This window comes from Chenopodium album, chromosome 5 (genome assembly GCF_948465745.1).
Source record: "Chenopodium album chromosome 5, dcCheAlbu1.1, whole genome shotgun sequence".
In the NCBI taxonomy this organism is placed as follows: domain Eukaryota; kingdom Viridiplantae; phylum Streptophyta; class Magnoliopsida; order Caryophyllales; family Amaranthaceae; genus Chenopodium; species Chenopodium album.
The window spans coordinates 56,812,730-56,838,526 of NC_137838.1; the positions used below are offsets into that span (position 1 = coordinate 56,812,730).

At 35.6% G+C, this 25,797-nt stretch overlaps 1 protein-coding gene across 2 annotated transcripts; it reads left to right on the plus strand.

The window, feature by feature from the left end:
- Window positions 1–1,097: 1,097 nt before the first annotated feature.
- LOC145632127 (glutathione reductase, chloroplastic) lies at window positions 1,098–24,735 on the plus strand. Of its 2 annotated transcripts, XM_081684418.1 has the most exons (17): window positions 1,098–1,333; window positions 1,593–1,657; window positions 2,498–2,567; window positions 3,028–3,099; window positions 4,166–4,369; window positions 6,067–6,140; window positions 6,272–6,355; window positions 8,761–8,848; window positions 9,024–9,105; window positions 13,752–13,825; window positions 14,549–14,656; window positions 14,777–14,841; window positions 19,713–19,826; window positions 21,097–21,196; window positions 22,329–22,382; window positions 24,335–24,432; window positions 24,532–24,735. In XM_081684418.1, exons 1-16 carry the CDS (start codon window positions 1,187–1,189, stop codon window positions 24,428–24,430), a joined length of 1,497 nt encoding a protein of 498 aa, XP_081540544.1. In that variant the 5' UTR covers window positions 1,098–1,186; the 3' UTR covers window positions 24,431–24,432; window positions 24,532–24,735. The 2 variants fall into 2 exon arrangements, with proteins under 2 accessions (XP_081540544.1, XP_081540543.1); XM_081684417.1 differs by having other exon boundaries at window positions 1,100–1,333; window positions 24,335–24,735.
- The last annotated feature ends 1,062 nt before the right edge of the window (window positions 24,736–25,797 follow it).

The following is a 25,797-nucleotide window of genomic DNA, read 5'->3' on the forward strand; positions in this document are numbered from 1 at the left end:
TATTATATTTTAGCATTTATAAGTATAACGCAACATACCACGGAGTATAATTTAATTAGTAGTATGAATATTTTCTTAAAAAAAAGTAGTATGGATATTTATATCGCGCGTGCACATATTTATATCGTACAATGCTTAAAAATATTTAAGCCTGTGTAAAAGTAAATGTAGGATTTTTTTTGCATGGTTTTCTTTTATAACTCATCGAATTTTTACATTTATTAATTATAAATAATACAGAATAATAAAATTATGTCAATATGACATTTATGTAAATAAGTAAAGTATATAATTTTATGTACGAAGTATAAAGAGGGGGATAGTCGTGCACGCATTGCGTGCGCCTCTAAACTTTGTAATAGTTAAGTGGAAGTTATAGTGTATTTAGATGAAACCAATGGTTAATTTTGTGAATTAGTGGGATTGGGTTGTTTTAAACAAAAAAAATTAACTTCGGGTTTTCTTTTACAAAAAAGCTTTTAAAAGATTTTTTTTTTTGCAAAATGGTGCATTTAAAAGGTTTTTTTTTTTTTTTAACAAATTTGCCTAAATAATTTTCAACTGTTGTGATTATTTATTACTCCCTCCGTCCTAAAAAGAACGACCCATTTGGCCAAAACTTTGTCCCAAAAAGAATGACCCATTTGCATTAAAACACCCACCAATTTGCTACAATAATTGTGCAAAATTAGCTTCCCCATATAAAAATTTGATTTTCCATGTTATTTTATTACTTTCTCTCTCTATTTTTTTACAAACCCCATTTAAATTTATCTTTCCAATATACTTTTACTTCTTTTACTTAACTTCCTTAATATCCGCGTAATCAACCTAAATGGGTCGTTCTTTTTGGAACGGAGGGAGTATATTACATAAGCAAAATAGGCAAATAAAATTCGCAGGGGCTTGAAATTAAGCTACTGTATAAAGAACAACCCTACATCATAACCCAAATACTACGTATTTATTACTTCGTATATTACAAAAGATGCTCCGTAGTTTTTTCCAATTTACTTAACGTTTCAAGAACCAAAATCAAACACCGCATCTGATTCTGAATGGAACTTTAATAATTGCTCTATTCAAGTGTTGCACTCGCTATTAATAGCAGCCCCCTCTTTTTCTCTCTCCTCCTAATAAATCTTCAATTTCATCTTCATTTTCCATACTCGTCAAGAAATCAACAATGGCGGGCAGAAAAATGCTTATTGACGGAGAACAAAACCAGACTAATGTCGAAGACGAAGCTCACTACGATTTCGATTTGTTCGTTATCGGTGCCGGAAGCGGAGGTGTTCGTGCTGCTCGATTTTCTGCAAATTTCGGTGCTAAGGTTACATATTAATTTCATTTCAGATTGATTTTCTTTCAGATTTAATTATTATTGGATTTTCATTTTTTTTTGTGACTAATTTTCTGGTAATTTTGGTGTGAAGGTTATAAATTACTGCTCATGTTAATTTTATTTCAGATGGATTTTCGTAAAGGATTGAATTATTATTAGATTTTGATTTTTTTTTAGTTTTTTTTTATTGTTATTATGATTGAGTATTTGTTGATTTATTGATTTATTTAATGATTGATGTTTTAAGGTTGGAATTTGCGAGCTTCCATTTCATCCAATTAGTTCGGAGGTTATTGGAGGAGTTGGTGGAACGTAAGTTTTTATTTAACCTTTTTTTTAATGTAATTTCATTTACAAATATGTGATATCTGATATGATTTAGATTATTGTTGCTTTTGTTTAGCTTTTGATTTGGTGCAACTGTGATCTTGTTTGTTGAAATTGTAATACTTTTGGTGTTTCGATTTGGAAGTGCTTGTTTGATTACTATCATTTTTGTTTATATTGTGATATTTGTAAGTACTAGTGAAAGGATGGATTTGATAGAAGCTGGTTACTTGAGTATTGAAAATATGTTTACACATTACGAATTAAAATAATATTAATTGTTTTCTTGTAATGGAAGGACTGATGGATTGTTGCTTGGATAATCTCCATTTTCTTTGGTGTATAATTTGGCGTAGTTTGAGATTTTGAGTGCAAGGCTATGAATATTAGGATGGTAACTTTAGTGAGTTGCCCCTAGGCCCGTAAAACTCTTTCCAGTGAAAGCCTTTTCAACTTTCTCTTGTTCTAGCTTGTTATCGACAAGAATGATATGTCACGAACTAGGGTATAATTTTGTCCAAAATTCCATAGTTGCATTTGTATTGCAAATTTGTGTCTCAACTTGCCTTGCTGTGTAATTTTGTCTCTTACCTTATGCATATTCATTAGGAGACATACAGTATCATACAGTATTTATTTTGATAGGCCTTATACACATGTTAGAGTTAACTAGATTACTGAGATGGAATCCATCTGATGGATACTTGATCATTTGATTATTGCTGAAGTTGGCTTGTTGCCATTGTTAACATTGCTGTTATTGCAATTGTTTTCTTTCTGAATCTAATTAGGGGTTTTATTTCTTGTATCTTTTGTTGTCTTCAGATGTGTAATTCGTGGTTGTGTTCCCAAAAAAATATTGGTGTATGGAGGTGCTTTTGGAGGTGAACTTGAGGTGAGTTTGTCTCAACCAGTATCGCTGATTAGTTTGTAATTTTGGAAATTGCTGATACATGTACAGTACATGGTGGTTTTTGTAAGGGGTTTTAAAAATATGTCCAGATGTTTATTTAGGTTTTTGTGCATTTAAAATATTTATGTATAAGATTCACCGTCAATTATTTTGTGGTTGCAACTTGCAAGAGATGGTACATATAAGGCTACATATGCCCCCTTGAATATTGTGATATTCTTTAGTGCATAGATTTAGTGGCATATTCTCCACCTCAAGGTTTTTTCATCCCTTAATTTTCTTTCTGGATTTAAATGATTTAACATCTTGCAGATTCTTTTTGTTAGTGTCCATAGTATCTTGTGGCCAATGATGCCTTACTTTGGAAATTTGAATTGTATAGCCTTGCAAGCTTTTGTATACATATAATGATATATTCATTGTTGTAATTTTGGTTTCGTAGGATGCAAAAAGCTTTGGTTGGGAGTTAAATGAGAAGATCGACTTCAACTGGAAAAAATTGTTGCAGAAGAAGGTGAGTAGGTTTTGAAGTCTTTGTTGACTGAACTTTGTTGGCAACACTATTTTCCACATTCAATTCTTGCTATCGATGATGAGATGTTTTTACTAAATAAAATAAAAATTCCACCGTCATGAATTTTGCAAAACCAGAGATTGCAATCTAGAATCTCCTTACAAATATTAATTATTTAATAAAATCTTAGCAAATCATGCTGTATAAGGTCACAAAATTGCGTTAGATACATAGGGTCGTCGTGGGAAATAAAAAAAAAGAAATTCCACCATCAGGAGGTCACCATCTAGAATATCTCTCTTTTGTTTTTTTTTGTCTTTGCCAATGTAATGCTCATATCTTTTAACTTTAAATTGTCTGTCCATGTTAGTTGTTGCTGTCTCGAGAAAGTCTGTTTCCATAGAAGGGTTTTTCATTAGACCTTGTTTTTATAGTCTACCTTTCTTTTAACCTTGAAGTAGTTATTGAATGGCTATTGTAATAAAAATTTTGAAATTAGAATATATTAAGAGAATATAGAAGATATGGTAAGGTTGTAACTTGTAAGGATGGAATTTTTGTTTTGAAATAGCCGTTCGCTTTATTCTCATTCTATCCTAGTTCTAAATGACCCTTAATATATTGAGATCTGGCGGCGAGACTAATAAACAGGCGTACTTTTTTTTTTTTTTTTTTTTTTTTGGGTATGCCCATATTAGAAGCATTCTTCATTTGATATTAATGGATTTTGCATGGACTTCATAATGTATGGCTGCAGTTTACATAGAATAGGTTGTGTTCAATATGAAAACACTATCCTTTTTTCTTTTTTGGTAAATTAAAAACACGACTCTTTTATTAAGGGCTGAGGCATAATTGGTTTGATTTTCTTCGACGTTTTTTATTTTGAAAAAATTGGCCATGATTTGTCTAGGCCTTAGGTTTCTGTTTGGTTGTTAATCCTCTCCGATGCCTTAGAATCTTACATGCATATGATGCATTTGCATACATATATTTTTATTTTTTTATTTTATTTTTTTATTTTATTTTTATTTTTTTTAAAGTTGCACTCTTTTGTATAATGTAGACAGATGAGATTATCAGGCTCAATAACATTTACAAACGACTGCTATCTAATGCTGGGGTGAAACTATACGAAGGTGAGGGCAGGATAGTTGGTCCTAATGAAGTCCAAGTGACACAAATAGATGGCACAAAGTTGTCATACTCTGCAAAACATATATTGATTGCAACTGGCAGCCGGGCGCAACGTCCTAATATTCCTGGGCAGGTTCTCCACTTTCTTTTGTTGTTTTAAAATTTGTATCTTTGTTAGGATCTACCATTGATTTGCTTATGATGTATTTTTATCTTATTTTTTTAACCAAATTTTTCTCTATCTTTTCTGTTGTTGAATGTTCAGTAGTTGGGGATGAACTAACTATATTAGTTGCATGAACACAAAATATACTGATTATTCATTGTTGATTAACTTGTTACTTTGTTAGTGCTAAGACTGCTAACTAATTTTAGCTAAATATGGCCTAAGTGGCAAGTTCTGTTCTTTTCATTGTATGACCTGTATGCATTCATTCTGTACTGCTATTTACGGAGGAGGAAGATTAAGGATGGTGGTAAAATGGGGATAATAGGAGTAACAAATCTTTTCATTTTGATTAATTTGTGCTGAAGATACTTTCTTATCTATCATAATTTGGAGTTAAGAAACATATAACTGATATGATTCTTAGTTAGTACGATATTCAAGTGCTCTTTGGTCCTCTTTAATGTTAAATAAAAGCTATGTAAGATTTAGCAAGGTTTTTGTGTCACAAAGCAAATCCTAGTTATATATTGTGGGTTTTTTGCTCTAAAAGATTCAAACCAAGTATGAGCAACCCAACTTCATTTCATCAACAGTTGGTAATTTTATGACTTTCACTAGGGTGCAAAAATTATGTAGCTATGGTAACTATTAACTTCCACTGGGAGCCCATGCACCTAGATGGAAGGGCTGCTAGCTTCACTTTAAGCTAGCTTATTATTTCCATGGCCCATAAAACTTGATTTTAGACTTCAAGAGTTCAGCCTCTCAAATTGGTAAGGAGCTGTGACCTTAAAGGCTGGTTCTTTGCTCCATTTGATCCTTGTCATAAATTTTTATCTTGAGGTGTGGTTGATTATTATGAGGTGAAGAAATAATAGATTTTACATCTTTCATAACTACATGTGTAAATTAAAAGAAGATGAAAAAGAAATCGATTGACTAATAGAAAGTAAAAATGTAAAATTACGCAGAGGGACTGAAAAATTGAAGAGTAAAAGCCTAAAAGGAAATGAATAGATTGAAAGGAAATGATTTATTACTAACATTTTTGGCAAATTCCATTCAATTTTTTTGGCCAAGACATTTTTTAAGTATGTGATTAACTTTTCATAAGTTTATCAATTTTACCATATGAAAACTACTTGTAAAATTTTTACTTATGATAATGTACAGTAAAAGTATTATCCAACTCATTTATTTTTTGGGTTTATCTTTTTTCTTTTGTCTGGAATAACTTATAATGTCCCTCCCTTTAGTGCTACAAATCTGCCTTTGGATTGGTGCTCAAAATATTAAATTATATAGTACTAGTTTTGGAATTCTACAATGGTGACATTTTCCTTTTTAAACCGTCTTGAAATATAGTTTCCAAAAGGTGACTTTGTTAACTTTTTGATAGTACGGAACTAATGATATTGATGATTAAAGAAGTGCATTGAATATGTGAAATTGCAAATCGGTACATCAAAAGACAACAGAAGGAGTAGTTTAAGCAAGGATAACAGGTTATTTATCATGAATCATGATAGTCCAAACTTGAATGAAAATTATCATGGTAGTCTTAACTTGAATAAATTTTGTTTTTTTTTTTGTTTTGTTTTTTTTTTTTTTTTGTTAATCTGCTAATTTTGAAAAGCTATATAATCTACTGTATCGCCTAGGAATTGGCAATAACTTCTGACGAGGCTTTAAGTTTGGAGGAATTCCCCAAGCGCGTTGTTATACTCGGAGGAGGGTAAGTAAATTTGCTTAATAATCTAGTTGATAGAAGGTGCTGTGATCTCCTCTTGTTTCTTGATGATTTATTTTCTTGTATGTGTATCACATTGTTGTAATATAATTTTATGTTCTGAATATTTGCTATAGGTACATATCTGTTGAATTTGCATCTATATGGCGTGGGATGGGTGCCAATGTAGATCTTTGCTTCAGAAAGGAACTTCCCTTGAGGTACTTGAAATTTAAATTGAAAAGATTACTTCATTTCAGGTTTTTTACTTGAGGATGACATGTCTGGTGGTAACGCTAAACAATTCCCTCTTTGAATAGATATTACTGAGTCTTACCAATGTAGAAGGAGACAATTTTGTATGAAAGCCTATATGTTACATGTACTCGGATAGAAAGATCGGATACTTGGTACATCGAAACTCAATTATTGGGAAACGGGGACTTTGTCCAAGAGAAATGATATATTTATTTTTCTGTTTTTTAATATTATTTTGCTAAAAAACCAGAAAATAAATAATTAGTCCTTAGAATTGTTTTTTTAATGAAAAATAACTATGTTCTTTTTTTTAGTTTAAAAAAAAACAGATTAGGTGTTGAATTTTTAGTAAAAGTAATAAGATGGGTAAAGAAATTTGCACACCTGCTGACCCACGTGATAATATTCAGAAGGAGACAATGTTTTTTGATCTTCTCAATTTTTTACTTTTACTTACTACCGCATGCTACGAATAGGCTTTTGGTAGATTGTGGTGGCACTTGGTAGAGAGGATTGTGTGTTTGATCCCTGGCAACAACAATTAGGATTAGGAAGGGACTGAAACCTAACCACTCGAGCATCGAATCTAGATTAGCCAAAAGGGTGAACCATTTGGAAACACCAAAAAAAAAAAACACTACCAAATGCTTTACCTCTTCACTCAATTATTATTATTATTATTAATTTTTTTTTTCAGCCATTGATATTCTCTTCAATCACTTTTTGACCATCGGCTGTGAATCAAACACCTTCCTGCAGTCGCTTCACAAGGGCTTACAAAATCCTCAATATATTACATTTTTTTCATTAATATACTAGTATTTAGGCCACGGATTATTTTTTATTTTTTATTTTTTTAATTTAAGAATTGTACTATTGTGTATTTGGATTGTTCTTAGATTTTTGTAAAATTAATACATGCTAAATATAAATTGCATTTTATTAGTAAAATAAAATACTACATAAATGTATTGAAATATATCGTTATAAAAAAACGAAAAAAGTCAAAAATGAACTTTGGAAAGAAATTTAAAAAAAGAAATGAACTGTAAACAAGATTGAGAAAATTTATCTTTGATTGCTCCCTTAAATTCAATGTCACTATTGTTCTTGAAGTTTATATAGATAAATTATAGATTTAGGGTGAAAGAGAAGAATAGCAGTGGGAGGGAAGATAGAGAAAGAGTAACAAAATGAGAGAAAGGGAAGATAAACTATTGAACTTTTGTATAATTGAAAAATAATATGAAGTATAATGAAATTTAGAGGAACCAAGTGACCCAAATGAAAATTGATCGTTGTATTTTTGAAGTGATTGGAAACGTTTGGAGTAAAGAAGAGATTATTTTAATTTATTTTATTTTCTTTTTAATTTTTAATTTTAATTTTTAATATTTACACTTAAGTTGAAACAAAAAAATAAATTAATAAATAATTAGAAAAGCCAGAAGAGGACAAGTGTCCTTTAAACTTCCGGTTTTAAAATAGTAGTATAGATATGCCAATTTGTAGATCTAGAGTTTCAATAATTAAAGATTTGAAGTAGCTGTGTCCAAGGGTAATTGGTCAGGTCACCTGGATTCCATACCCGTGACAAGGTCTTGTCCTGTCGACACAGCTATGCTCAGCAGTTTTCCGAGTCCATGCTAGCGCACAATGGAGGGTTGCTTGTCGGAAATTGAATGCTTAGAAATAAGGGGAAGGACAAACAAGATTTGCTAGAAACACCCTTTACCAAATTAAAGTATATATTTACATTCCAATCTTATGATATTTTTTATTTTTTATTTTTTATTTTTTTTTTTTTTTTTTTTTTATAATAAAACAAATGATGTGATTGATGTCACTAGAGCAAAGATTTTCCCAGGGAATGTCACACTGTTGCTGGCAATCTCTCTCCTTTTGCCCTTAGCGCTTTGGTGTCTGTGGACTGTTGCTGATGCTTGCTTTAAAAAAAAAAGGGGAAAGGAGATCAACTCTTGGTACAAAAAGAGAGATGTTAGGGCTTCTTGTCTGAAATTGATTTTGTAGGGAACTAGGGAAAGTCATAAAGAGGGAAAATGATTCATGGGGAAAGAGGGAAGTAAGGGGACAAAGGTAACTGTAACAGTGGCGGATCCAAAATACATATATGGCGGGGTCACTTTTTAATAGCAAGAATGTTCATATTAAATTAACTATAATACTGAACAGTCTTATTTTACTCTAATATTTAGTAACTACTCATAAAAAGTGGTCCTTTCAAGGCATCTGAGGATTGGGGTTATGTCAAAAGCTTAAAAACTTTTATTTTTCTGTTTCTTTTAGATTTATTTTACAATATAAACTTTCTTGAATATGGTAGTTTTCTGTTTTAATGGAATTGCAGAGGCTTTGATGATGAAATGAGGGCTGCTGTTGCTAGAAATCTGGAAGGTAGGGGAGTTCAAGTGCATCCAAGGACAACTCTGACAGAGGTGGTTATGCTTTTAAGTAGTTTATAGTTCTATGTTCATTTTTCTTTCAAAATGTAACTTATCACAACACATCTTCTCAACTAATTATGTGGTCCATGATAAATATGTCTAGCCTCTGACAAAGAAGCTCCAATATTTTCTTAATCTTATTAATTTAATATTTTGGGCTGTGCAGCTGGTGAAAACTGATAGAGGTGTAATGGCTCGTACTGATCATGGTGAAGAAATTGAAGCTGATGTTGTGCTCTTTGCTACTGGTAAGTTTTTTGTACCCTTTTACAGATGTGATTGAAACATATTTAAATCCAAAGCTTAAGCTGAATTGCCTGAATATCTATGAAATTCTTGATGTGATTGTAGTAAATGTCTAGGCCAACTACCGTAATTAGACCTTAGTAATTATGTTACTGTTTTTTTATTTTTTAAATTTTTTTTTTATAAATTAGTTGCCATGTTTCTTTAGCCTCGCTTGCAATTTATATCTCTAATAATTAATAGATTTGATTATCAATAAGCAAAAAACTACAAAAAAAAAAAAAAAAAAATCGATATTGATAAAATACCATTGAGATAAATCTAAACAAGATTCCACATGGCTTTGTTATTCCTTTATTATTATTTACATAAGATATTCAAAGTCGATTATGTAAATACTATCAAAAACTGTATGTTGCAACTACAAGTAAGAGTTATTATCTGAAATAGGAATGTTTTGAATTTTGAATGATGTTAAGTTGGTGAAAAATAATTTGTTTATACTCCAATTTTCACATGCATAGTTTGTAATGTTGTATAGTGTTAGTAGGCGGTTCTTTCTATGATAATATTTCTTTTGTTATTCAAATAATGCAACATTTACTGTTTTTGTGTAATGGACTGATATTACTCGATGTAATAACAGTACAACGAAGGATAAAACTCAGAAATTTGATTAAACAAATTAATGGTTTTACAACGATAGTAGTAGGTTTAGCCTACAAAGCTCCAATAGTGACTTTAGGTCACAACTCTCCTAAGAAACTACTCCAAAATTCTGCCTGCCTTCCTTCTACCCTCTCTACCTATTTATACTAAGGACTATTAACCTAGCAAACTAATATTACTAAAATACCCATACTACCCCCCATAGGTTAGTCTATTACAATACCAATTGTAATGGACTGATATTACTCGATGTAATAACAGTACAACGAAGGATAAAACTCAGAAATTTGATTAAACAAATTAATGGTTTTTCAACGATAGTAGTAGGTTTAGCCTACAAAGCTCCAATATTGACTTTAGGTCACAACTCTCCTAAGAAACTACTCCAAAATTCTGCCTGCCTTCCTTCTACCCTCTCCCATAGGTTAGTCTATTACAATACTGGCCCCCTAAACTTCCACCTTGTCCTCAAGGTGGATAATAGTCTGCGCTCGAAATCCGGCCTTGGCAACAATGATCACTATTCCAGCTCTTGAATGGGCTAAAACTGAGAGCGAATTGCAGTGAGAAAGGCTGCACATTGGCGAGTATTATTGCTCTCTTCATTAGCATTGACATGGCAGAATAGCTTAGTAACTTGTCATTGGGGACAATTAGCTTTTGGGTGGTGTGTGTGGTGTCTGCGTTGAGATTAGAGGGGTGCAAGTAGGAGAAAAAAGAACCGTTTTGTTTGAAAACTTTGATTTGGCTAGCAGACATATCATGGTTGTGGGGTGGAGGGCAGTAAAACCGGTCCTTAGAAATTGTAATGGGTTGTTTGGGTTGTGATAGGTTGGGCCTAAAGTGAGTAAGCCCACTGACTTTAGAATGAGTTAGCCCAAAACTTTGTGCAGCTACTACATTAGGCATAACTGGATTGCTATCCAGGTCATGTCTTACCCCTTTGACCATAATACCCTTACTATTACTTACCCCTACACCTTCTAGAAATTCCTTATCCTCCAAGCCAAACTCAGTTTCCACGAAGTTTCCCAGACACTCCATTTCTGAAATCTGCAACTGCCACTTCCACCCTTCTTCACCACCGCAGCAGCAACCCAGACCACCACAAGACTTTTCACCGGCCACAGATGGGTGAACCGGTACCAGACCCACTTGCTCCTGATCCACCCTTCGCAAAGCCACCGCCCTTTCCGTTCAGGCCACCACTAGCGGCGGTCTTACCACCCCTCTCAACTTTCCCAGTTAAAACTCCTGGACCACCGCCGGATCCACAGCAACCAGCACCGCCCTTCTTGAAAATATCTCCTAAACAACCGCCACAAAAAATACCCACCCTGTTCCCTCTTACAATATCGAGAGCACCCCCAATTTCACGAGTTCTACCACCAAAATCGCCACCTGAGCCACCTTCGAAAACGCTAACCCCACCACCAAGACCACTAACACCGATTAATCCACCCGTCAACCCACCAGCACGTCCACCAGATTCGCCGGCGAAGCCACCTCGACCTCCACCAGTAAATCCCGCTCCATAATCTCCAAGCCTTCCACCAGATTTCAAATTTCTTACGACCTCTACAACTCCGCCGTCAAGTCTTTTGGGCCATCTTGTTTTCCGGCCGTCACGGATCTGCTCTCTTCTGGGCCGATAAGATGAGTGGGGCCGTCCTCGGCGTCTTCCTCACTCTTCTTCTCAGCCTCTAGCGCGACGGAGCAATTCTCTAAAAGTGACTTCTGGGCTGCTGCAACCCCTTGAGTTGCTGCGTTCTCTAACACTGTGGAAACTACGCCGATGGTAGACTCCTCTAAGGATCCCGATATGCCTTCCCTGTCCCGCCGCGTACGCAAGCCTTTGAAGGGCATGAAGGCCTCTTCAACCCTCTTCCTGAAATCCTCCATTGCTTGGGTGATTGCTGCCTCCACCTCCCTTTTAATTGACTCTTCAAAGTCTGCCATTTTTTTTTTTTTTGAAAAATATGTAGTGGTGGTTTCCGGCACCGGACAACCGGGAACACCGCTCTGATACCAATTGTAATGGACTGATATTACTCGATGTAATAACAGTACAACGAAGGATAAAACTCAGAAATTTGATTAAACAAATTAATGGTTTTACAACGATAGTAGTAGGTTTAGCCTACAAAGCTCCAATAGTGACTTTAGGTCACAACTCTCCTAAGAAACTACTCCAAAATTCTGCCTGCCTTGCTTCTACCCTCTCTACGTATTTATACTAAGGACTATTAACCTAGCAAACTAATATTACTAAAATACCCATACTACCCCCCATAGGTTAGTCTATTACATTTTGTCAGTTTCCACACATTTTTCTTTAGCCTTATTATGATTATACATTAGGAAAAATATAGTCAAGTGGTTCTTGTAAGATTCATCTCGATATATATTATCACAAAGAATTTACTGTTATATAGTTAAAGATGTTAAAAGTTTAGATTGAGCTTTGGGATAATGGGATGTTTAGTTACCCTTCATGTTGCAATGTTTAAGTAACGGAGGAAGTATATTGCTAGGAGCTAAATTTGACGCGGTATCATTATTTCATGTTCTCTTGCAATATAGTGCTTTATTTACTGCCCATGTCTAGATTACTTGAAACTTCATGTAATATTCTGTGAACCAATAGTTTTAATATTGAACCAAACCCTAAATTACTTTTGTTAAATTACTGTATGTGTCTCATAGATTAATACTTAAAGAATGTGAGCATCTTCATGTTATTGGTGCTAGAGACTTTCCCTTTGCTATCACTTTTTGGTGATGATCATGATGAGTGATGTGTTGGTTGTAAGTGTGGCAGAAGGAGTGAAGTGGTTGTAGGTTTTAGGGGTAAAATTTTGAGTCCAAGTTAGTGGTAGGTTGAGGTTAGTGAGGGGTGGTTGTTATGGAACTAGAAAAAAGTGAAGCAATTTGAGTGAAGTCTAAGTAGTAGATGACAATGTCTAATGCTCTTGGAATTAATACCCAGTATAACATGCATGAAATCTGGATTGGGATTTTTCTCTTTGGTATATTCTCTCAACTTTCATAAAAGGGATCAAGTTAAGAAACAATAAGTCGAGTTTAGCATAAACGACTAAACGAGTTACGATTAGTGAAATTAAAATTGTCAAAATCCAGCTTAGTCTCTTTAAACTCAAGGATTATTTTAGAAAAATTAATTTGCTACCATAGTGAGATGTGCTCAATGTCTTCCTTCATTGTGAGGTGGCTTGGTTTTTGCTGTGCATAGGTTGTATTGGGCTACCCAACATACTGTTTTGAATTTGTACAAGTCTGTTTTGTGGGCTTTTGAAGGGCAAAGGAGATGTTGTGGTCAAATGCTCTTACAGCAATCTTGATGCTTCTGAGGCCTTAGCCGTCAGACATGCCGTTTACAAAGCAAGGGAAGTTGGGTAGGTTGTGACAATATAGTAATATTGTAAAAGATTGTTAGAGAGTTTGAGCTAGAAAATGTGAGTTTAGTTTTGGTACTGCCAGTGTGGTCATCCTAAATCTAGCCTTAACCTGTTTCTTGTAGTTTCTCGTTTGCGAGGGTCGGAAATATAGTAGCTCATGCATCAGCTATGGGATGCATCAATAATGGGGTTGAAAGGTGTGGATTGAGGAGGTTCTGCAGGAATTTAAATGTGTTGTAGTATCTGTTTTTTTTCACTTTGAACAAAGTTTAAATGGCATTTTCTCATCAGTAATATTTAAGTTAGGTTGAACAGAAATAAAATGAAAGGAAACCGGTCTTTTTGTTGGTTGTTATTAGATAACAGTCATGAAATTCACGGTATGCTTCAGTTTTTTTTTTTAAAGGTTGAGGACTCTATTTTGTTTTCACACAATTGCATGATACTTCTGTAAAGACCTATATCTTTTGATCATATCAATGCTGCTAGATAGGTTCCGTGTCACCATTCTGACCAGTAAATGATGACATACATTAATTGTATCGTGTTTTGTTGCACAGGCCGTTCTCCAAACACAAAAAGGCTGAATCTGGAAGCTGTAGGTGTAGAGCTTGACCAAACAGGAGCTGTTAAGGTATTTCTTTGCTTATACTTGCCTCTGACCTTAATAAGCTCTATATATGCTAACTTATTGTTTACTGATCGTGTTATGAAATAACAAGGGTGATTTGAACTTGTGGCCTTAACAAAAAATGTCTTGCTGTTCCACTTTTGTACAATTCAGCTAGAATCACAGCGTGGATCTTGTCTTCTAATAATATCAACAAGAATTACAGTGTGGGTCTTGTCTTCTGATAATATATATGTTGCTGGTGCTCCTGCTGCTAAAAACTTGTAGTGCTACTTCTATTAAGACCTTTGTCACATCAAGGAGAGTATGCCTCATGCGGGGAATAATTTGTACCTAAATTATTTTAAGTATTATATTAGAAAGACTCCAAATGGGTGTCGCCCGTGTATGAAATGTCTAATGGCAATATATCATGCCCTCAAGTTGTCATGAAGCAATTTATATGCAAATTAAGAAACATCAAGTATCACTTGGATGCTAACATTTAATTTAGGCTATACACAAGTCTCATTAAAAAAATATGAATGTGAAACTTTTACTAGGGGAAGGTAATACCCTAAGCTGTGTATGTGGCCTCAACCATGATGATAGCAGGCAAAACCAATAACATTTATTCAGATGTTCCAATTGATTTATTTAAATGATTGTGTTGGTGGCAAGGGTGACATATTTGTCCATGAATTTTCTATGAAATTCATATTATTGATAATGTTTCTCATTTTTTAGGTTGACGAGTATTCAAGAACAAGTGTACCGACAATATGGGCAATTGGCGATGTTACCAATCGGATGAACCTTACTCCTGTGGCTTTGATGGAAGGAACTTGTTTCGCTGTATGGTTCTTCATTTTATTTATCAGTAGTATATGCTTTCAATTGGCTGTAATTCTCCCTGAGTAATTGAAAATTGTATTCTCCAAATTTAAATATTGAGTAGCTGTTTCCTGGTTTCAGAAAACGGTTTTTGGGGGCCAAAATATCAAACCAGACTACAATTATATAGCATGCGCTGTGTTCAGGTATCATATTTTTCAATTCTGTGTGCTGTAGAATTTTTTGTACTTCAGTGGGGCAACTTGTGTCTTCAATAATACTTGCATGCTAACTATGTTGTCAAATTTTTCATATATTACTCCAAGGTATATGTTCCTTTTATTTCTGCAGCAACCTTTCCATGCCTATTCATTAAGCAACTTTTATAATCTGACTTTTTGTACAGAACATATGGAATTCTTCTATTGCATATTTTACTTCATTGTATAGCTCATAGAAGAGCAATTAATGTTTCAAAACAAAACTTCTATAGTGAGCTTTTTTTATTTCTTGGTACAAATGACGAATATAGGGTTGCTAGGTCGTCGCCCAGAAGCGACGCGCCACATTGCCCGAGTGTGGTGTCAAATGAGCAAGGGCGTGCCATTGGGGCGTTCCCTACTGAGCGACGCGCTGCACTTCCCAGACCCGGGTGCAGTGATAAGTATGTAAGGGTTGCTAGGTCGTCGCCCAGAAGCGACGCGCCATATTGCCCAATTGTGGTGTCAAATAATCAAGGGCTTGGAGTTGGGATCAGGAGGGAGCGTGGGAGAAAAGAATTTAGTTTGCGGATTGGTTCTTGGAATGTGGGGTCTCTTACGGGAAAATCAGCAGAATTGGTAGAAGTAATGAAAAGACGACGCGTGAACATCATGTGCCTCCAAGAGACAAGATGGACAGGAGAAGGAGCTCGAGGCTTGGTTTTGGGGTATAAGGTATGGTATGTTGGGCAAGAAACGAGCCACAGAACAAGGAATGGTGGAGCTAGGAACGGAGTTGGTGTGGTTCTCGATGAGAGGTTGGCAAAAGAGGTGATCGAGGTCTATCGGAAGAACGATAGGTTGATAAGGCTGAAGTTGCTATGTGGCAAGGAGATTGTGAATGTTATCAGTGCTTATGCTCCCCAAGTGGGTTTAGATGCAGAAGAGAAACGGCAATTTTGGGAGGACCTAGACGAGGTGGTGCAGGGTGTCCACCACTCAGAGAAGTTATATATTGGAGGGGATCTAAATGGGCACGTTGGGGCGAGCCGAGATGGCTATGAGAGTGTCCATGGAGGCTTTGGGTATGGGCAGAGGGACGCCGGTGGTGAAGCTATTATGGATTTTGCCCAATCATATGATTTAATTTTGGCTAATACTTGGTTTAAGAAGAGGGATTCACACTTGATAACTTTTCGGAATGGAGCAAATGCAACTCAAATAGACTTCCTGCTCACAAGGAGCATAGATAGACAAAGTTGCATAAACTGTAAGGTTATCCCAGGGGAGAGTGTGGTCACCCAACACCGGCTATTGGTAATGACTATTCGTCTGAAAGAGAAGGCGAAGAAAAAAGTTAGACAAGAAGAACCAAGGATAAGATGGTGGACCCTAAGGGATGCAAAAGCTAAGGTTTTTACAGAAAAGGTAATTGAAGAAGCGGATTGGGATGGAGAGGTGGATCCGGACATGACTTGGTTACGAATGAAGAACTGTTTCCTAAGAGTGGCCAAAGAGGTCTTAGGGGAAGTAAGGGGAAGAACTTCGGTACAGAGAGATACTTCGTGGTGGAATGAAGAGGTGAAAGCAGTAATTAAGCAAAAAAGGGAATGCTATCAAGCCTTAGGAAAATGTAGGAGTGATGAAACCTTTGCAGCGTATAAGGAGGCTAAGAGTAAGGCAAAGGCAGCTGTTCGCCAAGCAAAAGAAAAGGCATATCAGGAGGTTTATGAAAAGCTTGATTCCAAGGAGGGAGAAAGGATCATTTATAAGATGGCAAAGAGAAGACAAGAGGCAAGGAAGGATATTGGCATGGTGAAGTGTGTCAAAGATAAGAACCAAATGGTCCTAGTGCAAGAGGAGGGCATCAAGGACAGGTGGAAGGGGTACTTCGATGAATTATTTAATGGAAGTAATGGAGTTGTGATAGGAGATACCTCTATGAGTGATGAAGAAATCAACATGGAGTATGTGCGAAGGATTAGGAGAGTAGAGGTGGAGATTGCACTGAGGAAGATGAAACCTAAGAAGGCGGTTGGCCCTGATGGGGTACCGATAGAGGTGTGGAGGTGTTTGGGTAAGATTGGTATTGATTGGTTAACAAACCTTTTCAACAAGATATGGACGGCTACAAGGATCCCACAAGATTGGAGGAAGAGCACCTTGGTCCCGGTTTATAAAAACAAAGGAGACGCTCAAGATTGTTCTAACTATCGAGGAATTAAGCTTATGAGCCATACTATGAAGTTGTGGGAAAGGGTGATTGAACAAAGGTTGAGGGCATGCACAAGCATTTCAGATAACCAATTTGGTTTTATGCCTGGGAGATCTACTATGGAGGCAATCCATTTGATAAGACAAATGATGGAGTTTTATAGGGTAAAGAAGAAAGATCTTCATATGGTCTTTATTGATTTAGAGAAGGCATATGACAAGGTGCCAAGAGAGATACTTTGGTGGGCAATGTTGAAGAAAGGTATCCCACGAAGGTATGTAGACCTAGTTAAGGATATGTATCGGGATGTGTCAACAAATGTGAGGACATGCGGAGGGTTGACAAAAGATTTCCCTATTACAATCGGATTGCATCAAGGGTCTGCATTAAGCCCTTTTCTTTTTGCAACGGTTCTAGATGAAGTAACTAGACCAATTCAAGATGAGGTTCCATGGTGTATGTTGTTCGCAGATGATATCGTTTTGGTGGATGAGACTAAGGATGGGGTTAATGTCAAGTTGGAGCAATGGAGGCAAAGGTTGGAATCTAGAGGGTTTAAGCTAAGTCGGAGTAAGACTGAATATTTGGTATGTCGTTTTGGCACTCAGAGGGGGACAAGCAATGAAGTGGTGAGTTTGGATGGAAAGGATTTGACCATGAGTGAATGTTTTAAGTACCTAGGGTCGATCATCCAGAAGAATGGTGACATTGATCAAGACGTGACCCACAGGATTAAGTCAGGGTGGCTTAAATGGAGAGCGGCCACGGGAGTGTTATGCGACCGCAGCATTCCCTTAAAGTTGAAGGGAAAATTCTACAGGACTGCCATAAGACCAGTGTTGCTCTATGGTACAGAATGTTGGGCTTCTAAGAAAGAGCATATTAAAAAGATGGAGGTTACGGAAATGCGCATGTTAAGGTGGATGTGTGGAAACACTTTAAGAGATAGAATCAGAAATGAGGTTATTCGCAAGAAAGTAGGTGTGGCGGGCATTGTAGATAAATTAAGGGAAAATCGTCTGCGTTGGTTTGGACATGTAAGACGGAGACCCGAGGGTGCACCGGTGCGAAGAGTGGAAGAGTGGGACCATGGAGGGATTAAACGAGGAAGAGGGAGACCAAAGATGACTTGGTTGGAAGGAGTGAGGAAGGATATGAAGTGCATGGATTTACGTGAGGATGAAGTTTTGGATCGTAAGGGATGGAGGAGAAAGATTTATGTTGATGACTACACGGAATAATCAAATTTGGTTCATGTTAGCCGACCCCACTTTTGGGATTAAGGCTTTGATTGATTGATTGATTTGATTGGTACAAATGACGAATATACCATTGTTTCCAATATCACACCTAATACCTTTTTATCTCAATGCCCATCCAAAAACAATTGTATCAATATTGATGTTACTCGTAAGGTGACATGATTAGAGTTTTGTATTGTGACATGATAGTAGCTGGGCAAAATTAAAAAAAAAAAATTATTTATTCAACTTATGAATTCACTACATTGTCTTTGGCTATCTGTTAACATTTACATTTGACCTAACCTATGGGGCTATGTTGGTACAAAAATGACTTGTATTCATATAACTGGGTAGGAAAAGGCATAAATTTGTAAGAGCAAATAGCAGTCAATGTTGTATGGTTAGTAATTTGTGGATGCTCTGATTAGTCTAGTATAGCTTTCAAACTTATAATGGTGTTAGAATCACATTTAGTGAGGAGCTTTTGATGAAGGCATAATTTTTTGAATGTCTTTTCACCCAGAGGCATCGAATCATTCAAGATATGCACACATGAAAAATCGCACAAACAGTAATATTTTTTTTCCACTTTACATGACCCTCCAGTTAGGTGTTCACAGTTAAATTTAGAACGAATGAATTTTTCGCTTACAGAAATTTTTAAACAGTGGTGCTCTTTATGTATTAGAATATGGGTGCATATATATGGTATTTATCTTTTGTACATCTAATCTAATATCATTTTCAAAAGGGCTCTCATAGAATATTTCTTAGTAGCCTTATCTATTTAAAGCTAAGGTCCTTAGGTCGCTGAGAAGGTTAAAGTTTTCGTGAGTATTAGCTTTGGCTAGAGTTTAGATTTATGCTAAAGATAATCTTCTATTAAAAGAAGTGATTTTGCCCCATGTTTGTATACCTTTTTCTATGGAATTCTGAGACAAGCTACCCCATTTTCTTGCTTTTAGTTGGTTGCACATGCTTGGAATCCTTTGTTTTGGAATGTGGGTATAAGGATAGGTTTGATCAGCCTCTGCTATGGCATGTGATATATCATACATGTGAGAATTGGTAGAATTAGTGAAAGAATCTCCTTTAAGGTCATCATGCTTAGGCATTCTATGTGTTTAGTGGCTAAATGAACTGATAAAGTATTTTAGGTAGATGTACTGGCTTTGGTTACTCTTTAGATAGTCTTTTTAAAACAACTATGGAGCTACTCAATTAGAAAATCTGCTTTTGCTTCTTTACAGAAGGGAAGGAAGAGACTCATGAATGAGATGATTGTAGTTGGGAAGAAAATACTTCCATGATTTTCTACATGCTCGTTCTTATACTGTTCATGATTGTGGTTGAGTATGCCTCCTTTATTTTCCTTTGATAAGTGCATAGTCTGATTACTCATTGGGATTGTTATGCAGCATACCTCCTCTAGCTGTGGTGGGTCTTAGTGAAGAACAAGCTATAGAGCAAGCCAATGGTGACATTTTGGTCTTCACATCATCATTCAACCCAATGAAAAACACTATTTCTCAGTACGTCTCTTTTCATTCTCTAACTGGCCTAAGGCTCTTAATTTAATGTTGAACCATTATATCTAAAGTTGTTTGACCCCTGCTCTTCTCATGCTTTCGTACAATGGTATTCAATTGTTTGCAATTATAATTTAGGTGGCATCCATGTCTTGTTATACAGTGAGTGTTTTTCTTTCTTACACCAGTTGAAAATGGAAAAGATGAAATGTTGTTTTGCATCTGTTTGTTTAGCCTGATAATTTTCTAACTTGTACTATTACTTCTTCAGCCTGGTATGTAAGAATCTGATAAACACGTGCTTAAATGTAAGAAAATATCAAAGTATGTGTAGAAGCAAAGAAGTCCTAAGATCTTGAGTATAATCAAGCATTGAAAGGATAAGGGAACCGTTTAAACACTTTCCATTTTTACGCATTTCCTCTACTACTAGTTTAAGCATAAACACTGATTAATGAGGGTATTTTTTTCTTTTTTAACTGGACAACCTTTTGTTGCCATGATATTCATGTGTGTATATAACCCAACAAAAGGTGAATTTGCAAGTAATAGCTTTTGAAATAAGTTTTACAAAATCGACAGGTTGATTAGTTATTCTATTTTGTTTCATGCACTCTGTTTCATGGATGGCATTATAACATTATATATAAGTTGATGTTCTTTCATTTATGTTGCAATAAATGTATTTGCTCCATTCCTGTTTGTTCTTGAATATTGTTCTGAAGCACTTGACCATAGCTTGGCCATAAATGGCATAAATTTTTACCAATGCTGGCAATGTATGATGAATAATATAATGTTTTTGTGATATTAAATCAGTTAAATACTTCAATGTATTATTTATTTCAAGATACTAATTTTTCATAAGCTTGTGAATGCATATTTAATATTAAAAATTTAAATTTGTAAAATAGCTACCAGGAAGAGCTAAAAGAAAAGGAAGGAGTACCTATGTGACTGTTACAGTTTTGTGCTATACTCCGTTCTTTTTTTTTAATTCACCAATTAATTGCATCATTTCTTTATTTGGTATGCTTTATTCACTTTTTACTTTTGTTCACACACCAAATTCCGTAACTACCCTTACAAATATTTGTTAACATCCATTTTTAGCCCCACCTTTTCACTCTCTCATTAGTTTGTATCACATGGGCAATTTTGGCATTCCCCTACTGTTTACACTTTTTCTTAAAATCTTGTGCGGATTTTTTAAAAATGGAGGAAGTATGTGTTAATATAAATTGTCTAATCTTTCTATGTTCCATGATCACAGGCGACAAGAAAAGACTATTATGAAACTTGTTGTTGATGCTGAGACAGATAAAGTGCTTGGAGCATCAATGTGTGGCCCAGATGCACCTGAAATAATGCAGGTACATATATTCTGTATGCTGTTTACTCAAACTTGTGTGCAGTTTTGTTCACCAAATCCCCTTTTGCATAAGTTCTCCATTTTATTTGGTGTAATATACGTAGTACATTAATTAGCCCATCATAAAAGCCTCCACTAAATAATCTTAACTTATTTGGTGCTTTTATGCTGTTTTTGTGCTGCAATTTTTGCATTTTATCCTTCCCATATACGGGTCTTCTCCACTATTTGTACTTGGGACTTTGGGAGGGACTATCCTGACAAAAAAAAAAAAAACCCCCGTAGTAAAAGAAACATTATCATTCAACTAGTAAGGATTACTGAAGTATGATTTTTTTTTTTTTTTTTTTTTTTTTTTTTTTTTTTTTATGTTTTTAAAGTAAGAGAGGAGAATATTTATATCTCAGTGTTATGTAACAATGCTTTGGAGCAGAAACTCAGAAACCTGTTACCTTTAGGTCAATCTGTGACAGACAGCCTGAGTATAATTTCTTGATGAGGGTTACTTTGACTGTTTTTTTATTTATTTTTATTTTTTTAAAATTTTTTCCCTCTCTCTCTCTCCCTCACTCTTTTCATTTTTAATTTTTTAATTGTGAAGGAGAGGTTATGTCAGGCTGTATCATTTAATGAATATGCTAAATGAAACAATCATGCCATGACTACTGAACAAGAAATGATAATAATACCATAATGTAGAATGCTATCTTACTTATGAGGTGGAATTTAGACAAAATCATTCCATTATAACTTTAGCTATGGAATGTGTGGATGCATGCCATACAAGGAGAAGCTTTGAATCATGCCTGTGACAATGTGACATTGTGACTATATATTGATGTTTAAATGGTCATAAATTGTACTAGAAAGTTGGAATGATTCAATTTTCAAGTCATGGGCTTTTACTTCTATGTTGTCATGTGATGGTGTGTGTTTGCTAATGTGTGTAATGTTCGAAAAAAATGGAAAAGAAGGAATCTCTGTCCGTGTATCATCTCTGTTTTTCTGAACGTATATGCAGTGTTTTCCTGTGACTATTTGGTATGATTGTCACTTCTGTACTCATCAAATCATAAAAGTAATATTATTCTCATGAATATGCATTGCTGATCTGTTTACATATTTTTGTACAGGGAATTGCTATAGCACTGAAATGTGGAGCAACAAAGGCACAATTTGATAGTACGGTAAGAATTCATTCTCTTCTATCTAGTGTCAGAGTTGAGTGCTGAAAGTTATCTGTGTATTTTGTGCGCAGTTGCATGTTGATGTCCTGCTAACTTCTGAATGCTGTAGCCAACTTCTGGAATATAGAAAATGCCCTTTGTCCTAGTCACTCAAGTGCTGTGTGCAATTCATTCTTCTCCTTTTCTTAGCTAATTGTTCGGTATTCAACAGTCCATCTCAAACTATGGCTCTGTTTTCTAGGATACTTCAATTTTTACCTTCAGTGGAGGCAGGATCCATGGATCCAAACATTTAATCGGAAAATAACGATCCCAATGAAAAGCAGAAAACTGATACTGCACATATTCCTTTTTGGGAAAATTTTTTTAACTGACACATTCCTATTTTGGGTAAATTTTTTGTGGTAAATGACAACTTTACCCTCGTTTTATCTTCCCTCTCCACCTGATAGTAGATCCTTTTCTTCTCTCTAACCCTCCCTCCCTCTCCTATCTTCCCCCCATAACGGCTACCACCATGCAATATCCAACTTTCTCTCTTAGTCTCTCCTCACATCCAGCACCATCCCTCATCGACGACATTCTCTCGCCATTTCTCGATCTATCTCGCTCCGCTTCTCATACCTCCCTTGCTGCCGACCACTCCCATAATCACCGATGACTTCTGGGTTTTTTCTTCCATTTTTTATACCTTGTAGATCTTCTGTTATTATGGATTAAAATCCCATTGCATTGTTGTTGGATTAAATTGATGAATTCATTTAAAGAAGGTGGTGGCGGTCGAGTAGATGAAAGGTGGGGGGAGGGAGGGAAGATGGTATGACTTAGTAGATGAAGGGCCAAAGAAAGGGGTAGCCCAGGTAGGTGGGTGAAGGATGTGGAGGATTTAAGATTGTGGATAGGAGATTCTTTGGGTTTTTTTTTTCATATATTCTTGGAGTCTCTCCCCTATATATCCTGTTTTTTTGTTAGTGAATCTCATTTGGAAGTTAAAAAGCCTTGTGTGGACAAAGCTTTGAGAAGGCTTAATATAACTGGTATGCTCCAGAAGCGGCGGCTTTATATTTGCTTGCTTTGCCGGGCTAATAATTAGTCTTGCTCTTATCTTTCTTCACAGTGATATGGTTTGCTATATTTTGGAAAAGACTCTGCAGTCGGATCTTTGGTCAAACCTTTGAGTATACAGGAGTGGTTACAGATTTGCAATGATGGCTATTTTTTGGTTTTTTGGTTGGAGTGGATTGGCTGTAGTTTTAGTGGTTTTGCTGTCCCACTTAATCTAATTATGGTTGAAAAATATTTATTAATTTCTTCTTCATGGGCTACGGCAGCTGGGGCTTTCAAATTACTCTACCGGAGACCAGGGGCGGAACCAGAAAATGTTTATTAAGGGGGCCAAACTTAATATATATAGTATTGTACTTGAATTAAAAAAAAATCTACATAATGCAAATATTTGAAAATGAAAATTTAATGCCGGAGTAGTAGTTAAACCTTTATGAAATAGTATAATTGGTACAAGTAAGTATTGCAAAGTAAAATAAAAAATGAAAGTGTAGGGGGGTAGGTTTCGAACTTGGGGTGGAGATTGGAGAATAGATCTCACTACCAACTAAAACCAATTGAGCTAAGTAAAATCGTAGTAATACTTATGCAACATTTAATACATAATATCAACCAAGGGGGAGGCCATGGCCCACCCCAGCCCCCCCTTGGTTCCGCCACTGCCGGAGACGTATAAAGTAATTGGGCTGCCAGTTTTACTCAATCTGAGGACACCTTGTCCTCTTGTTGTAGTTTTACTATTGTTTTGTTCAGTTTGATGTTATATTTTTTTATTAATTTTTTTTTGAAAGATGTGCTTCAGTTGTAGGTGTGAATCCTCTGGGCTATGAATCCTTCTGACCTATCCCGAATTACCCTGTTAAATTATGTCAATGTTTTGATTTCAGGTGGGAATTCATCCTTCTGCAGCAGAAGAATTTGTGACAATGAGGGAAGCTTCACGGCGTGTCCCTGGTGCTGGCAAGCCCAAGACTAATCTTTGAAGGTGATATTAGTATACACAAGCTGTATATTATATACAGAGACGCCCTGTAGGTCAAGCTTTGCTAACCCTTTTTGGCTCGTTAATTTTTATCCAATCTAGGGATTTACCGATGGTGCTTGGACAATTTGGCATCTTGGGAAATTTGCAATTGCACAGGATTGCTACCTGAGTTCATAGTAGTCATAGATCATTGAACTTCTATGGATAAAACTGCCCAATAAACAAAGGGGGCTTGTATATACTATTTTGTATTTTTTGTTGAAATAACATTTTATTGTATGAAGTTTCTGTAGTTACTGTTTATGTCGTCTTTATGCTTCTTAAATCCGTAAACTACCATGTTTGCATGCTTGTAGATAACTAGCACAAAAATAAAAATATGCATCTATTGTGAAATATGAAGACTTTTCTCTTTTTATTGTTCCTTTCGTTGTGCATTAAGGTATAAAATAAACAGAAGACATTTGGACTTTGTGTTATGGCTTTATGGGAGTAGTCTAATTACACGAGTGTTTTATTCGTTAGAATTTTGCTGGTATTTGTATCTATTACTTGGAATTAAGATGTATGTAATACCTTTGTTCTAAAATGTTATCTTGTTGGCAGTAAGTGTTGAGAATGCAAGTCCTAACCTCATCCAAAGCATAATGTTTGGGTTTTGGAGGTGATGCATGTCAACTGCTAAGGATCTGGTATTCTTTGCTATTGATTTAGTATGTTGCTCTTTAGGATGAGGGGAGAAGGTATGTGTGGAAGGAGGGTTTTCGGTTGGTTGGTGGTCGGTATTTGAGGTTAATTTCGATAAGATCGTTGCTTGATGTAAAATCACTTTAAATGACTAGTTTGTGAGCAAGGTAATTTGTTCACATTATCTTGCTTCTTTTATGCCCTATTATCCTTGGCGGCCTCCTTCGATCTCCTAGTATGTACTTTTACCTCTTTATTTTTGTTCCTCTGTTTTTTGGTACTAGGGAAATAATTTATGGAGTTTGTGATTAAAACAAAGGAAAAATTGTATATGGAACAAAATTTGCCCCAGTTTTCCAACATGAGAAACATTTTCTCAACATGGCGAAATGGTAAATAATGACAAACTTGCAGATACCTATTATTGCATTTTTGTGGCTGACTCACATTCACCCGACTCACCCTCTTTGTAAATGTCCACACACTATTTTCATGAATTTCATCTACTACCTCCGGTCCAAGTTAGTTGCAATTTTGGAATATTTTATATCTCACAAATAATACCCTAAAGTTGCAACTAACTTGGACTGGAGTCTGGAGGTATTATTCACAATTTCACACTCCACTCTTCATTCTCTTCCCTTTAACTGATTGATTCATCAGCTTGCTTTTTCTCTG

Excerpts from the sequence above, each read along its gene's own strand:
- LOC145632127 (XM_081684418.1), top strand. The coding sequence starts at position 1,187 with ATGGCGGGCAGAAAAATGCTTATTGACGGAGAACAAAACCAGACTAAT. Across the intron at positions 1,658-2,497 it reads ATTGGAGGAGTTGGTGGAAC|ATGTGTAATTCGTGGTTGTG; the intron begins GTAAGTTTTTAT and ends TGTTGTCTTCAG. Across the intron at positions 21,197-22,328 it reads ATGCACCTGAAATAATGCAG|GGAATTGCTATAGCACTGAA; the intron begins GTACATATATTC and ends ATTTTTGTACAG.